The sequence below is a fragment of the Callospermophilus lateralis genome, chromosome 8 (genome assembly GCF_048772815.1).
Source record: "Callospermophilus lateralis isolate mCalLat2 chromosome 8, mCalLat2.hap1, whole genome shotgun sequence".
NCBI lineage: Eukaryota > Metazoa > Chordata > Mammalia > Rodentia > Sciuridae > Callospermophilus > Callospermophilus lateralis.
The window spans coordinates 11828911-11844312 of NC_135312.1; the positions used below are offsets into that span (position 1 = coordinate 11828911).

At 45.6% G+C, this 15402-nt stretch overlaps 1 protein-coding gene across 10 annotated transcripts in view; it reads right to left on the minus strand.

The window, feature by feature from the left end:
- The window catches only part of Ldb2 (LIM domain binding 2), a 339430-nt gene that overhangs the window by 207288 nt on the left and 116740 nt on the right, over positions 1 to 15402 (minus strand). For all 10 annotated transcript variants that reach the window (XM_076865388.2, XM_076865386.2, XM_076865387.2 and 7 more), the window contains exon 2: positions 553 to 655. In XM_076865388.2, coding sequence (XP_076721503.2) covers positions 553 to 655 — 103 coding nt within the window. The remainder of the gene's footprint in view (positions 1 to 552; positions 656 to 15402) is intronic.

A 15402-nucleotide genomic window follows, 5' to 3' on the forward strand; every position in this document is an offset into this window, starting at 1 on the left:
CTATAATTCTGTCAACACCAATCCCAAACTGTAGGTTCTAAAGCAGCTGTGGCCTCCCCGCTTCTCCAAGAAAAGATAGCACTGGTCACATAAATACCAAATAAATACCTGAGATAATTGATAAAAGGGAATTAGAAGGATGTGGCTGACACAGTGATGGTGAGGCTTTTTTTTTTTTTTTTTTTTTTTTTTAAGAAACCTTCACAAGCAGAACATGGGGTGTCAAGTGAGAGCCACCAAGGATAAAAGAGGGTCGCAGAGAAGAGACGCATGAAAAGTTTCCGTCCCTGCGCTCCCACTTATTACTGGGTGGCTCGGTTCACATTGGCTCCACTCTCTAAACAGGCAAGTGCCCAAACAGTCTAAGCCTCGGAGGACATCTCTGAGCACCGACGCACTGCCACCCGGTGACAGTGTCTTGATGGGAAGCGAGAGCACTGTCAGGACCAGGGTGTTGCTGTCAGCCTGTCAGCGCGGCGCTGCTCTCCGAAGACCCCTGTGGTTTCCTTACAGGTGCAAAAAGAATATTAGAAAAATAAACTTCTTTCTTACTGTATCGCTTTGGTCCATCTTCCAAACAAAATGAAAGGGTTAATGTGGCGTCATCTTCAAAAAATTCAGTGGCAAACGCGTCCCACCAGAGGTTGTCACTATCCTGCAAAGAGACAGATCATTTATTTAACAGGCGAGAGCGTAAAATAGCTCAAAGAGGACAAGAAAGAGGAAGGAGAAAGAAAAGCCCGGTGGCTGCAGGCTTGGGGCTTGGCATATGTGCGTGGGTGTGCAGGCGAGGGTGGCGGCTGCGTGGTCACTCTTCAAATTAATTGCCTCAAATGGGACCGATTCCCAATTCAATAAGCCAGCTAAAACCAACGCAATGAAAATTAATTCTTGAGGATATATTTGGGGAGATTTAATAAATATCCTAAGGAACACAATGTGATGTTTTTTAACAAACTAGCTTGCATTTAAGGCAAAATATATGAGGGTTTTTTTTCCCCCTCTCCCTCTCTGCTCTCTGAAGAGCCCATTTCTACAAAAAGAAAACACAACATTTCAACCCAACTAACAGGGATAATTTTTTAAAATAATTTAACCAAAAAGGGATGCTCTGCTCTATGCAGCTATTTCTATAAAAGATAAAGGTATCTCTACACAGATGGGTGGACAGAGAGACAGACAGACGAGTTTGCGCACAAGCAACCGGCACATGAATGTGGATGGATGGAGTTTGAAGATTGTTGAAGATAACAGGCAACCACCATTTTTATGATAAAACAGCAACAAGGCATCGTATTACAACAATTATTAAAAATCGAGAAGTCGGGCAGCAGGCAGGCTGTCCGCCTGGGCTGAGTTTGGTTTGGGTTGCGTGATTCTCTGGCTCATCCAGAAAACACTTGGGAACAGGTCCACCTTAAGGCATTGAGAACCACTGCTGGTATCCATGGGAAAAGGGGGCCTGTCCTGGTGAGCGGAGAACTTGTACCCCAGCCCCACCCTGGGTCTAGGGCTCCATCTGCCCCCAGATTCTTAGGCACAGCCCTTCTCCAGGGAGTTGCTGGTTGGTGCCAGAACTGAGGACAACATGCTCCCCTGCTGCCTGTCAGCTGGGAGGAGGGACAGACAGGGAATTGCCACTCCCCACTCATTTGTCGCCTGCACCGGGGCCCTGGCCAAGATACAGCAGGCCTCTCTGCTGCCCATGAAGTTGTTCTGCTTCTGACAACATTAAGTTGTTGTCACTGGCAGGCCACAGGAATGAGCCTTCTGTCCCAGCAAGGATAATTAAGGAACCGTGGAAGATGGATGCTGCCCTCTCCTCCAGAAAGGGAGAGGCTCAGACAAATGAACGTTTGTGTGTCTCTCTCTGGCTTCTTCCCAACAGCCACATCAGAAGCCAATGCTTGCCTCTGTAGAACAATGTAAATAGAAAACCACTGGAAGACAGTGTGTGGATCCACCTACAAACCACCCCCTTTTCTCCTTTCAAAAAACAAAGTTTTTATTGAGCACTTACTATACTCAGGGACTTAGAATACACAGCTGCAAGAGAGATCAGCCCCTTTCCTAAAGAGCTAAAAACCCACTAGCAGAAGACAGTCAAATGAGCAACCGCAGGCAGCCTCGCTACATGTGTGAGGTCACAGCCCACAAGCTCACTGCTGGGTAAACTGTGGGAGCTGTTAGAAAAATCAGTGAGCTTGGAAGTGGAAGAATCAGTTACGCAAAGCAACCCTGTCTGGGAGACTGGGTGCTTCGGTTTATTTGACTTCGAATTGCTTCCCATACGGAAAAGGAGTCGCCACATACCACACACTATTCTGTATTCTGTATATTTTCCTACTTAATCCACACTACTACCCTGTTTCCAATTTTATTTTCCCTCCAACACAAACATAAGCTTCTTGTGAGCAGAGCGTTGGCTTTGCTCCCTGCTCCCTGTACCAGTCCCCAGCATGGTGTCTAGCCCACGGGATACTCAATAAAAGTACTTCCATGAACGAACGGAGCTGCTCACAGGATTATTACTACTTTGCAACTGCAGAAACTAGAACTTAGGTGGTGACCGTACTTTACTCAAGCCCACTCAGCTAAGGAACGGCAGAGATGGAATTTAAACTCAGACACAGAACATCCCCCAGCAGCCCCTGCCTGGCTCTGTGCAACCACTGGCCACATTTCCCCGACAGTCACTGGGAGGTGGTAGTTGGGATTCAAAGGAAGCAAGAGCCAGAGGGAATATTTTTGTCTCAGGTTGTTTTTTTTTTCCCCTGAGTTCCTTGTTTCTTGTACAGATGTGTCACCAGAGCCCATGCAGGAAAGAGAGCCTGGTGCTACTACATCCCTGATGGGAGTCACCTCCCCACACCCACCAGTGCTGCCTCTTCCCAGCCACTTGAACTTGAGAGACTTATTTTTAATTTTTGAACACATTTTCTTATTGGAAGTTGATGACAACAGTAATAGTAACCATCTGGCAAGTGGGCAAGAGGATTCAGCGGGTACTGACATCCCACGAGACTCCACGGAGCATCGTGAAGATGGGCAAGACTTCCTTTCTCTGCCTCCGTCTACCATCTCTAACGTCATTTTGAGGGCCGGAGACACCCCATATTCTAAAGAACTGCATCAAAAATAAACTTTACAAAACAATCTGTAAATGAAGTGCTTTTCCTGTCCTTGTGACTGTTGGCGACCCGCTTACCTAGCAACAGCACCTCTCTACGGGGCTGGGGACAGCCTGAGTGGAAACCTGTAAACTCCCCTCTGCCTGGCATCAGAGAGCAGCAGCCACCGGCAGCCACCAGATCAGGGCTCCACCTCCATTTCCTGTAGTCGACTCTTGGTCTCTGGCATTTCCCCTGGAAAATGAGCCCCCGAAAGGCAAAACCCACGGGGAACCCCAGCTGACCAGAGGGCTGCTGGGAGAAAAGACGACTCTGGCTAAAACCAGGCACAAGAACTGTCGGTGAGCAGCCATGAGGTTGCACAGGGTGGAGGTTAAGTGAGCTCAGTACAAGTGGCACCAGGCATCATGATCCCAGAAGGATGTCATTGGATTCAGTTGACGGCAACAGATCATGGGGGGAGTGGGCATCTCGGGAAAGGTTGTCAGGGAGGATACACACAAGGAAATAACTGACTTTGATCAAAAATTAGAAGAACATCCCCCAAATAAAAATGTCGTTTTTAATTTTTAATGCAAGGCACAGAACAGGTAGGCAAAATGACGTTTTCTGCTTGAATGAACGAATGGAATTCTTTATGGTCCCATTACAAACCTAGCTCGGGAAGCTCAGTGTACGAAGTTGTCCAGTGATCGTAACTGCCGACTCCACCGCGTCTCTTGGCTGGTGACTTTGAACTGGCATAACAGTTCTTCACAATGTGTTCAAGTTATAATTGTCAACCTCCCTTATGGCCCCCACCAGATACGAAGCTTTTGAGTACGTCCTGAGCTATGAGAGGACAAATGTCTAGGTAGAAAAGGAACAAAGGGAGTACAGCTTGAAGAGAAAATGACTAAATGTTGGGTCCAGGCCAGTCCTGGCAGACTGCATATAACGGAAGCTGATTGTGGACACAGCCTACTTTTGAGGGCCCCAAGGTTAATGATAGTACCCATAACCAGCACTTCTAAGTGCTTTGCCTCTATTGGACCATCTTAGATTCACAACTGCCCTAATTACTATCAAGGGGCAGAGTCATCAGCCTTAGTGAGAATTCCAGTTCCTAACCTCTGAGGTACATTGACGTGAATATATGAATTCTGCATCTTACTAGCTGGACGACCTGATTCAATTCCCCTAACTGCTTTGCATCTGTTTGCTTATTTGGTTAAGTGTAATAATAATGTCTGTGGACTGTGTGGATTAAGAAAGTCCAGCACATAGTAGCTGACAAATAAATGTCATCTATTAGTGTTCATTATTATCTCATTTAACCCTTAAGTTATTTATAGTCTGAATATAGTCCAAAAAGTTAAGCTACTCAAACGAGACCAGGCAACAAGTAATGGTGATAAAGTTTACATACTAGCCTGACTCCAATGGATGCTTTCTTTTCCAAATAATTCTGCTTAAAAAGTGATATTGTACCTTAGGTTGAAGAGAAGAGTGGTACCCAAGAGCTGGAGGAAGCAGTCAGCCAGCACTGGTCCAAGGAGCATCCTCTTTAGGTGATTTTCTCCTCCAGCCTTTCCTGGGTCTGCAGCCTTTTGTTGTAGTCACATGGTTTTCCTAATAATAAGCCTCCTCTCTGAACACCTTTCCTTTCCATTTTGCTGCCTGGGATACAGCAGCTGGGATCAGTTAACACAACTTTGTAGAATAAATTTGCATAATAAAGAGGCTAGGTCTTTAAGAAGTGGCTGAAATGCAGCCACTAGGACCTGGCTGAATCAGATCAGAATCCCTGTAGGGGATCTAGCAACCCAGACAGGTGGAACTGAGTTCTGGGCCATGCAGCATGCAAGACAGGGGCTGCAGGACTCTTCTCATCTCCAAGTGAGGAAGGAAGAGGGCAAGGGAAGTGTGAAAGGAAGGGTGCTGCTTAAAATCCAGCAGTTCTGCGTCCAGGCCAGTAGTTCCACCTCTTGATTGTAAACTTTGGCCCAACATCATTGGAAAATGGAAGGACCACGGAGTCCACAGTTTCCCTGTTAGATCAGCAGTGTGGCCAAATTCAGGAAGTTGCATGAGTAGTTATCCAGGCTGTTCTCAGACAAGAACTCACTACACCTGGGTTCCCCCCAGGTCTGGAGGGAGAGCAGGTGTGGCTGTCCACTCACTCCACACAGGCAACTAATGACCTGAAATCAGCGAACTTGGAAGTTCACCAGGAGATGTATGAAGACTTTGGGGATTTTGAGTGAAGGCTGTGGCACATCCCTTAAAACCCAGCCAGGAGCCTGGGGCCCTGATCCAGGTGTGGGGTGGGCACATACACCTGCTGCTGGCAGAGGGGAAATAAACACTTGCTGTATACATCCTAAAAAAGATTTAGTCCAGGGAAAGATCATTCTTCCCATACTAGAAAGGAACCAGCACAGTCAGGATCCCAAGTCGCCTCCCAGCTGGGCCCCTGTGTGGCCAAGGAGCCTCCTCCTCTCACCTTTCCCAGCGGAACGCTCCTGGGGAACTGCTTCCTGCCTTCCTGCCCTTTGTACATCATTCTTGGGGCCTGGAAAGTCCAGCAAATGCTGAAGCCACTTCAAGGGCCCTCTTCTACTGTCTCCTGCGCTGGGGAAGCGTGCCCGCTATTCCCAAGTGGAGTTCTTATTTAATTATAACCAAATCAGCACTTGTGATATCCACTTATCCACAGTTCCGAATGCCCTGGCCGGCCAGATGCCTTAGGACAGGGACAGGGCATTAAGAGTCTCTCTGTCCTTGCCAGAATTTCCACCTATCTATAAACTAGCATCCAAGAGAGGAGCAGGAAAAACTAATGAACAGGCAGAGGCCGCCCCGCACAGAGATTCCACCCCTCACGCTGTGGGAACCTGAGGGGTCAAAGCTTAGTGGCAGGGGACCAGGACAAGGTTCAAGTGGAGCCTCTAGGCCACGCTGTGGCCGTCTCTCTCCATCTGTGATGCCCCACACGTGGAGGTCAGAAATTCACGTTGAGACAAAACTTGTAAAGTCTCTGCCATTCACAGAGCCACCTTTTGGGTGGGGATCTTTTCGGTGAAAGGTTGGTTAAAATTCCTTCTAGCACATAAACACGCTCCACTGTCTCTTAACTAAGCCAGGCTTTACTTTATTTGCTTTCAAAAAATAGAGAGCTGAGGATAGTAGGGAAAGACCCATGGCCCATTACCCGGAATTAACCGTTATTGAAATGGTATCTTAATTTCCTTTTTAAAAAGGAATTAAAAGTCATAAATAAAACTAAAGCCTGGATACCAATACCCTACAGTATATTTCTCTCTGCTTTCCCTCAGACCCCATGGATCTTCCTAGCCCATCTTTTAATTTACACACACACACACACACACACACACACACACACATATATATATATAAATTTATATATAATATATAAGTATCTGATTCCATTTATACATAATTCTACTTTAATAATTTATTTTAATAATTTATTCAAATGATATGATATATTGTGTTTTCTTCCTTGACATGATTGTTTAATTCAATATTGTATTTATTTGTACTTTATTTACTTATTCATTTCTGTGGAGCTAGGGAGCCAACCCAGGCCAGCGCAGCAGCTCCGAGCTGCACCCCCAGCCCTCAGCATTGTATTTAGAGCCCTGTCCATTTTACATGTGCAAGCCTCTCCTCTCCTGTGTAAGCTGCGTAGTAATGCACGGAATGAAGAAAATATATTTTATGTAACATTGTGCTATTAATGACCTCTAGTTTCTAATTTTTGCCATTACGGCAATGCTGCCCTAAGAACCCGGGCAGCATCTCTTTGTGTATCTGTGCAAGAGTTCCAGGTGTGCACTTAGGTGGCCATAGACGTGGGGCACACACACCTGTCTGGTTGGGTTGCTTCACTAGAGGATCCTGGACTTCTGGTCTCACTGATGCATAGGTCCCTCCCTCCAAGCTAGGTTTTCCCAGTGGGATCTGGTGGTAGGAGAAGCGTGATAACAAACAGAGACCAGCTCTGCCGGGAGAGTGAGCCTCTCCAAGTCCAAAGAAGACAGCAATGCAATAATAATGAGGAGGGGGACACAGTTGGCCTATCATTCTCTTAAAGGAGAAGTGTACATTGGGCTGGCATGAACAGAAACGAGGATTACTTCCTGACACTGATAGAGAAAGGAAGCACAGGTTATCCATGGGCCTCCAGTGACCCATGGGAGAGCAGGCTCCAGACCCCATGCCCAATTCCAGCACTGCACACCTGCCAGACAACTTTGGATCCAGGACTTGCTTTTCCCAAGGGACGCGCACTTCCAGTCCTTGCTGCGTGTTTCTTGTCTGAACCACGAATGGTTAGTGCTTAGCGAATATTAATAAGTGAAAAGTGAATTCTTTCCCCAAAGCTGGAAGGTAACAATAGCATGCAGCGACTTTCAGGTAAATATCATGAAATTAACTCAGCCTGAACACGGGCAGTGTTGCCTACCATTCTTGTATATTTTAATTAGGTATAAAGACTTTTGAACCTTCTCCATTCTCAATAGTTCCCTATATGCATTTCTGTGACTAAAACCCTTGGTCCTTTTGTACTCGTCTCAGGTGAACCTGAGTTGCACTGACGGCCAAATCATACATCAGGATGAGGGATACACTCATGTCAAATGGCAGAAGAGTCTTAATTATATTTAAAAATCCACAAAAGCACTTTGCTTCTGTCCCAGATTCTACCCTGTCCCAGCCCTGTCCTTCTCCACCAAAAACAGGATTCTGGCGCAGGGGCTGCCCCCCGGCATCTTTAACTTAAGCAGTGACAGGTTACGTGGGATTTTTGCCAGAGTAATTATTTTTCAATTCAACAATAATGAGAAATTACCATGGCAACCATTTGTCACATGATACACATACACCCCCTCCAAAGAATGAACCATCTTACAGCATCTATTCCTTCAAAATGTGTGTGTGTGTGTGTGTGTGTGTGTGTGTGTGTGTGTGTGTTTAATTAAAATAAACTTAAATAGGTCAAAGTTGAGGGTATTACGAAAAGGTACAAAATGGGCAGGGCCTTGATGTGCTTCAGTGTCCTGTGGTTCTAGAAAATGCAAACATCTCATCTTACTAGACCACCCTCTTGTACATACACGCACAGGTAGACTCGACTGACTTGTTGTGTCTTGCTGTGTGGTCACTCTCACTTTGCACACCTCAGCTAAATTCTCAGAAGACACTGAAGAAAGAGGGAACGTGCCTCAAGTGACAGAGGAGAAGAGCCTCAGCCCCAGCTGCCTTTCCTGCGTCACTTTGCCTGCCACATGCACGGATGGAAGCAGGACACAAAAAAGATCCCAAATCCCTTGCCTTCTGCTTCTCACGGAGTCCCCCTCACAACGAAGGAGGTGCAGGTGGTGTTTGTGCTGTACTTCCTGTCATGTTTTATGAGTCCTCTTGCTTCCTTAATCTCTAGTCACCCTTTTCTCCAAACCTGGGTGCCTATATGTTAAACATGTTTATTCTGAATCAGCCACAACTAACACCAACAGTCAACAGTCACATGGTGCTTACTGTGGACCGGCCAGTGTTCCCAACCCTGTGACTGTAACTCCCTAAACCTCACAGTGACCCCAAGAGAGAAGTTCTGTTATCAACCTCATCTTACAGATGAGAAAACGAAGGCACTGGGAAGTTCAACACCGGCTAAGACTGCATAGCCATCAGATGTGGAGGAAGAATTCAAGTGCAGGGATTCTGGCTCTTGAGTTTGGACTCTGTATAACCACCCACTATGATGTTCCGTTATCCAAAACAATATCCTTTAAAACATCTTAGCTGTCCCAACATTCAATTGATGCTAAGTGTGCTCAATGTGCTCAAGTGTGCTCAAGGTTTGGGGCTCCCCCTCCTGAACACACAAACAAAGCAAGGCTTCCCACCACCCCCGAGGAATTCCAGATGGAGACACAGAATTAGAAGTAACAGAGTAGGACCACTTGCTCTTGCCCTCTCATAACTGCAAAGGCATGTAACAGGCACAGACAGGATTTTAAATCCCCTCTTTTTTTTTTTAATCTCTATGGGAATTTTTAAAAAGCCTCATGTCCCATAAACTGAATTTTCCTTCTCTAATTCTTAACTTTGATTTTGTTTGTTCTTAGCTAAATTACTTTTTATTTAACAGTAAACATTAGTTATTATCTTAAAAGAGAAACCTAAAATGGCCTATAACCAACATAGTAAATTGTGTCATTGGCAGAGCCTTTGAGGGCTTCAGTAGCAATTCAAGGCTTTCCTCTTAGACAACACTGCTGCCTCCTGTTCCCTAGGACACGAGGATTTGGCCCTGGGGAAGGAGCATATTAAAATGGCAGAAAGACAAGACTTGGCATCTGCAGACTGAGCTCTTCAGCAAAAGACACACCAGTGCCCCCCAACACCTGGTAAATTCATGTGTTTTCATCTCCATCTCTGACCCACCAAGTCATTAGGTAATTGTGAACATTCCAAAGAGAAGGGCTACTAGAATCATCTAAAAATAATGACACACACACACCCCCAAATTGAGCCTGTTGCACTGTACTTATCATAGCTGTAATGAAATAATAATTTTTCCTCCTGAGTTCGGATTCCTATCAGCTTCATAAGATCGATACTTTACATCTGGTACATTTTGCTCACACAGCACCTAATACGTGGCAAGTGAGCAACAAATAATTACTCCAGTATATATATTTTGTTTGTATTGTTTTTAGTCCTCACATTATCCATCTCAGGTCACTACTTTTATTATCCTGATTTAAACAGGGGAAACTGAGGCCCAAGGAGATTAAAAAATGAGCCCAAGGTCACAGACTAGGTAAGTGGCAACATTGACATCCACATCCTCTCTCATTCCTGCACTTTGGTTTCCATCTACAAAGTTCCACTCACTGTTCTAACTTGGAGTATTCTGGTGTGAAAGAAGAGTGGTCTTTGTCATGTTATTTCGTATTATTAAATTTCCTACCTTATACTCAAACATGGAAACATGACTTTAACATATCAAATATAATACACAAGGGGCCTTATGCTAAGCCACTTTGGCAATGAGGAAGCAAGGCATTAACCCTAGGTGCACAGGTCTCCTTGGTGACAGTTCTGTGGCAAGGAGCAGTGTGCCTCAGACGACATCACACCACTAGGGTGTGAGAGGTCCTGGGAGGCAGGGTCCTGCCATGAGGTAGCAGCTCGTATATCTCGAGGAAAACTCAACATGAAATCAGGCACAAATTTTCCATTCCAACATAAAAGCAGCAGACAACAGAACATTTCTGGGAAAACTTGCAAAATGCAAAAGCTTGCTTTTCTGGCCCACCTGATTTCATCTGAATAGTTGATCAAAAGACAGAAATAATTCATCAGTAAAAGTGGGAGGATCTTGCCAGGACCCAGGCCTTAGGAAGCCACTGGAAAAGAAAGCATTTTTTTTTCCCTTTTCTACTTGGATAAAACGAAAAAAAGATTCTGATTCACAAAGATAAATAAAGGAAACTCAACATATCCTCTTGAAGGTTGACTGTTTCCATTGTCTTCTGTTTACACATCTGTTTGCAGGGGATTGAAGTCCTCCATAATGTGCCAGCCACACCCAAGTGGATCAGAGCGCCCAGATTTTCCCCAGGACTCCAGAACTGTGGCTCCAGCTGCCTCACTGACCCCGACTTCTTAACCAAACAGGGGTCTCAGAACCAGTCCCTCCACCTCCCCCACCTCCCCCCACCCTGCCTTTTCTCCCCAGTCTTTTCCATCTCAACAATGTGATTGTAGTTTTCCAGTTGTTCAGGCCAACAGTTTTGGACATATGCTTAATTCTTTTTTTTCCCTAACCCTACACCTCCAACCCAGCAGCAAATCCCACAAATATCCCTCCAACCCTCCAGTGGAAATCCTTCCAGACTTCTCTCCCTCCCCCACCACCCCCTCTCTCCTCCCCCACCACCCCCTCTCTCCTCTCTCCTCCCCCTCCACCCCCTCTCTCCTCCCCCACCACCCCCTCTCTCCTCTCTCCCTCCCCCACCACCCCCTCTCTCCTCTCTCCTCCCCCTCCACCCCCTCTCTCCTCCCCCACCATCCCCTCTCTCCTCCCCCTCCACCCCCTCTCTCCTCCCCCACCACCCCCTCTCTCCTCTCTCCTCCCCCACCACCCCCTCTCTCCTCTCTCCTCCCCCTCCACCCCCTCTCTCCTCCCCAGTGACTGCAGCCTGGACAGAGGTGGTCACTTCCTAATGCATCTCCCTGCCAGCACCCCAGGGCCCTGCAGAACACTCAAGCTGGTCTTTTAGCCACAGCAGTTAGATTGTACCCTCCTCCTAGGACCAGCTGTGGCTGCTCAGGGCTGCTGCCTGCCAGGAGCCCACTGCCTGTGCCCCCCGGACTTGGCCCCACGTTGGGCTCACTTCGCTTCACTCCCAGCACTGCTCAGAGATCTAGGCTCTTGCCAGGGGCCCTGCCTCCTGTCCCAGGGCCGCCCTTTGCTCTGCCACCAGCTATTGTCCCCTACCAGGGCGGTTGGACCAGCTGTTGTCCCCCTACAGTGGGTGCCTTTCCTTTAGTGGTATGGCTTTCTCCTTGTTGTCATTCAAGTATCAGCTTCCGTGTCACCTCAGACCGACCATGCATTCTACAGAAGCCCACAAGCCATCACACCAGACTCTGCCTTCCCCCCAGGGAAGCCCAGCCACTCCCTGGGTCCTGTTAGTTGGTTGGTTGTCTCCTCCACTAGGAAACCGCGTTCACTAGGAGCACCAGCACCTACTTCCTGCCTGACTGTGAAGCATACATAGGTGCTTAATAAATGACTGCCTGAATAAATGAATATACAAAAAAGTGCATTCAACAAATGAAAAATAAGAAAAGACAAATCTGTCGAGGAGACCACATTAATCTCCCTCTTGAGCTTCCACAGGGCGCGCAGCCTTTTCTCTCCCAGACCCAGACTTGGCACAGCCCGGAGGACGGCAACTACATAATAGATACCAGGAACTTACCAGAATCTTTATTCACTTTAATTTTTAAAAATAAATACATGCCATGAATTAAAAGCATTAAAAATATTCATGCCCTTTGACTCAGTAATTCTATTTCTGGGAACGCATCCAAAGGACATAATCCAAAAATATGTAAATGCTTTATACGCAAAATTATTCACCACGGGAGCATTCACAATAGGCAAAAAACAAAAAGCTAGGAACAATGTGCTTATCCTACGACGGAGGAATGATTCAAGACACTGTATGTCCACTAGAGAGAAAAGGGAATTTTTTTAAAAAATCATGTTTACACATGGTCTATAACAACACAAAAGCACTTTTACATTATAATGTAAAATGAAGAAGAAGGTCAGGACACGCAGAGAAGCAGGACAGAACAGGGGACGGGTGACAGAGGCAGGCCTGGGAAACGAGAATGCCATGGAGCACTGCGGAGGTGACTTACTTGATAAGGAATATTGGGACAGCTACTTTTCAGACAAATAGGTACAGTATATCTCACATAATCAAACATAAGTTCTGGACAAATTAAACATCAATAAAGAAAACCAAGATTTTCAAACTACTAGAAGAAAAGAGGAGAGGGTATCTTTCTTTAGATCTCAGATCAGTGGGGAAAGTTTGTAAACATGCTGAGAAGATGAATCACATGAGAAGTAAACTCATCAAAATATAAACATTTCAGAAGACTTAAAACATTGTCTACAATGTTGTAGTACAGAGGACAACCTGGGAAAGGATTAGCACCTAGCATAAATAACAAGCTGCTATAAATCAATATCGCTCTAGTATAAAAAAGCCACAGATGTGGGAGGCTGAGACAGGAGGATCATGAGTTCAAAGCCAGCCTCAGCAACTGCAAGGCACTAAGCAACACAGTGAGACTCTGTATCTAAATAAAATACAAAATAGGGCTGGGGATGTGTCTCAGTGACTGAGTGTCCCTATGTTCAATCCGAGTACCTAAAAATTAAAAAAAAAAAAAAAAAAAAAAAAGCTATGAAAAGAAGCTCTGTTTCATTCATAAGTAAAAAAACGGGAAATTAAGTCATTGCATACTTAGTGTCATTTTTTTTTAATTGAATAAAACCACATGTTGTTGGAGATGTGAGGAAACAGGGAGGGATCCTCACATATGAGTGCTGCTTCTTGCCAGTGTCTTAAAGAACCAGAGCACAGTCTGCAAACCCCAGCACACAAACCCACACATCACCCAGCTCTTTCCTGTCCACCTTGCAACCTGTTAGCTTCTCTCTGTCCTCTCCATTCCTTGAGTTGCACTGTTCCTGTCACCTGCATCCTTCCATTCCTTCCCGCCACCCTCTGCCACTTCTTTAAGGCTTCCATCCCAACCTTGCCCACATCCTGAAAGCACTCAGGACTCCCAGTCTACACAGATGTCTCCATGTTCGGAACTCTGATACTTGATTTGTTAAAAAAATTTAAATGGATTTAAAATTCCATTTAAAATGGATTATGAGCCTTATGGTAACTATTCTTCCAGTACCACATTTTTTTTTTTTAAATTTTAGACTATGCCCATTGATTACATTTTCATGTCGTAGCAATTAGAGCTGAATTCCATGGGTGGAGTCTTTCTCTCTCTTGGGTTCTTTGTATTTCCGTTGTTGACCTGGCACAGATCCATTGTGTGTTTAATTATGAACTGAACACTGCGCATCATCTATTTCAGGCTTCTGAACAACAATATCAGGGAGGTAGTTATTACTTTCTTAATTTTACATGTGACAAACCCAAAGCTCAGAAAGGTTACAAATTTTCTCAGGGTTGTTTAGCTAGTACATGTTGGAGTCAGTGTTCAAACTAATGTAATCTGGTTCCAGAACTCAGTCCTTTTAACTGCTCTGTGTAAGTGTGTGTGTGTGTGTGTGTGTGTGTGTGTGTGTGTGTGTGTGAGAGAGAGAGAGAGAGAGAGAGAGAGAGAGAAATGAGCAGAGACCGAGAAAGAGAGAATGGGGGAAATGCCCACCAGTAATAAAGGTCCTACATGCATGTGCCCAAATGTTCATAGCTTCATTATTCCCTAGAGTCAAGAAATGTGAACAATCCACATTTCCATCAACTGGTGAATAGATTTATTTTTAAAACCCATATAATGCTATACTGTAAGCAATGGTAGGATGCTTGCCTTGCATGCACAAGGCCCTGAGTTCAATCCCCAGCACCAAAAAGTAAAAAAAGAAAGAAAGAAAGAAAGAAAAGAAGAAAGAAAGGCATGAGATTCCAATGAGTGCTATGTGTGTATGGAACCTGAAGCAAGACAGAAAGACCATACATTGTACAGTTCTATTTATGAGGAACATCCAGACGCGTGGTCTGCCACATACTTCCTTTATGATCTCATATAAATTACCAAGCTCTGTATGCCTCTACTTCATCATCTGTAAAATGGGTGTCCCCCCTTCACTGTGTTGATCAAACTAGTTGATAGCAGGCCACTGACCAAGTCAGAGTACACAGCCAATAAAGGGCACTGTTAGGAAGAGGTAGACAAAATCCAAGGCCACAGCGGTTGTGGGTGCCAATGTCAGACGACATAGAAGATGCCCAAGATGGGCATCCTATTCTCAGAAAATGTGTGACCTGATGAGCAGGGTCCTAACCTGTTGACCCAATACTGACATTGACAGTGCCTCTCCCGCCATTGGATTAAAAATAAGTCCCTATCCTCTATGTCCCCCATTAGACTGAGAATGCAGGCTGCTTGAGGAGTGTGCTTTGATGCTTACTGTATACCTGAAGCCTTGCCCAGGGCTAACCTGGGAGAGAGCAGTGGCCACCAAAGGAGTCTCTAGTGCAGCCCTCCTGGAGCAAAAGCACTCTGTTGCCCGGACGTCCCCCGACCCTTACGTGTGGGTCGGGCTGATAACGCATCTGGTGCTGAGCTGTTTAATTTGTTCCTTGTCAGCCAGACATCACAACTCGCAAGGCAGAGGAGAGCTTAGGAGAACCTCCATATTTAGACACGCAGGATTTGTGACTCCCCTTCCATTTCCTTGGGACTCAGCAAACTGGGCTGTAATTCTGATCCTAGCATCTCTTGGCTGGGTCACCCCAAGCAATACAAAACAAAGAATTGCAGTTCTTCAAAATGTCCTTCGAGGCTATGTTTGGGCCTCGGTTTCCCCTTCTGTCAAAAATAAGGGACATTCCAAGCCTTTGTACAAAGGCCTCTTGCCAGAGCACTGCAGCAGGAGTTCATTGTTCACTGAGAGAGCCTGCCCCCCACCTTGTCTTCAATAACA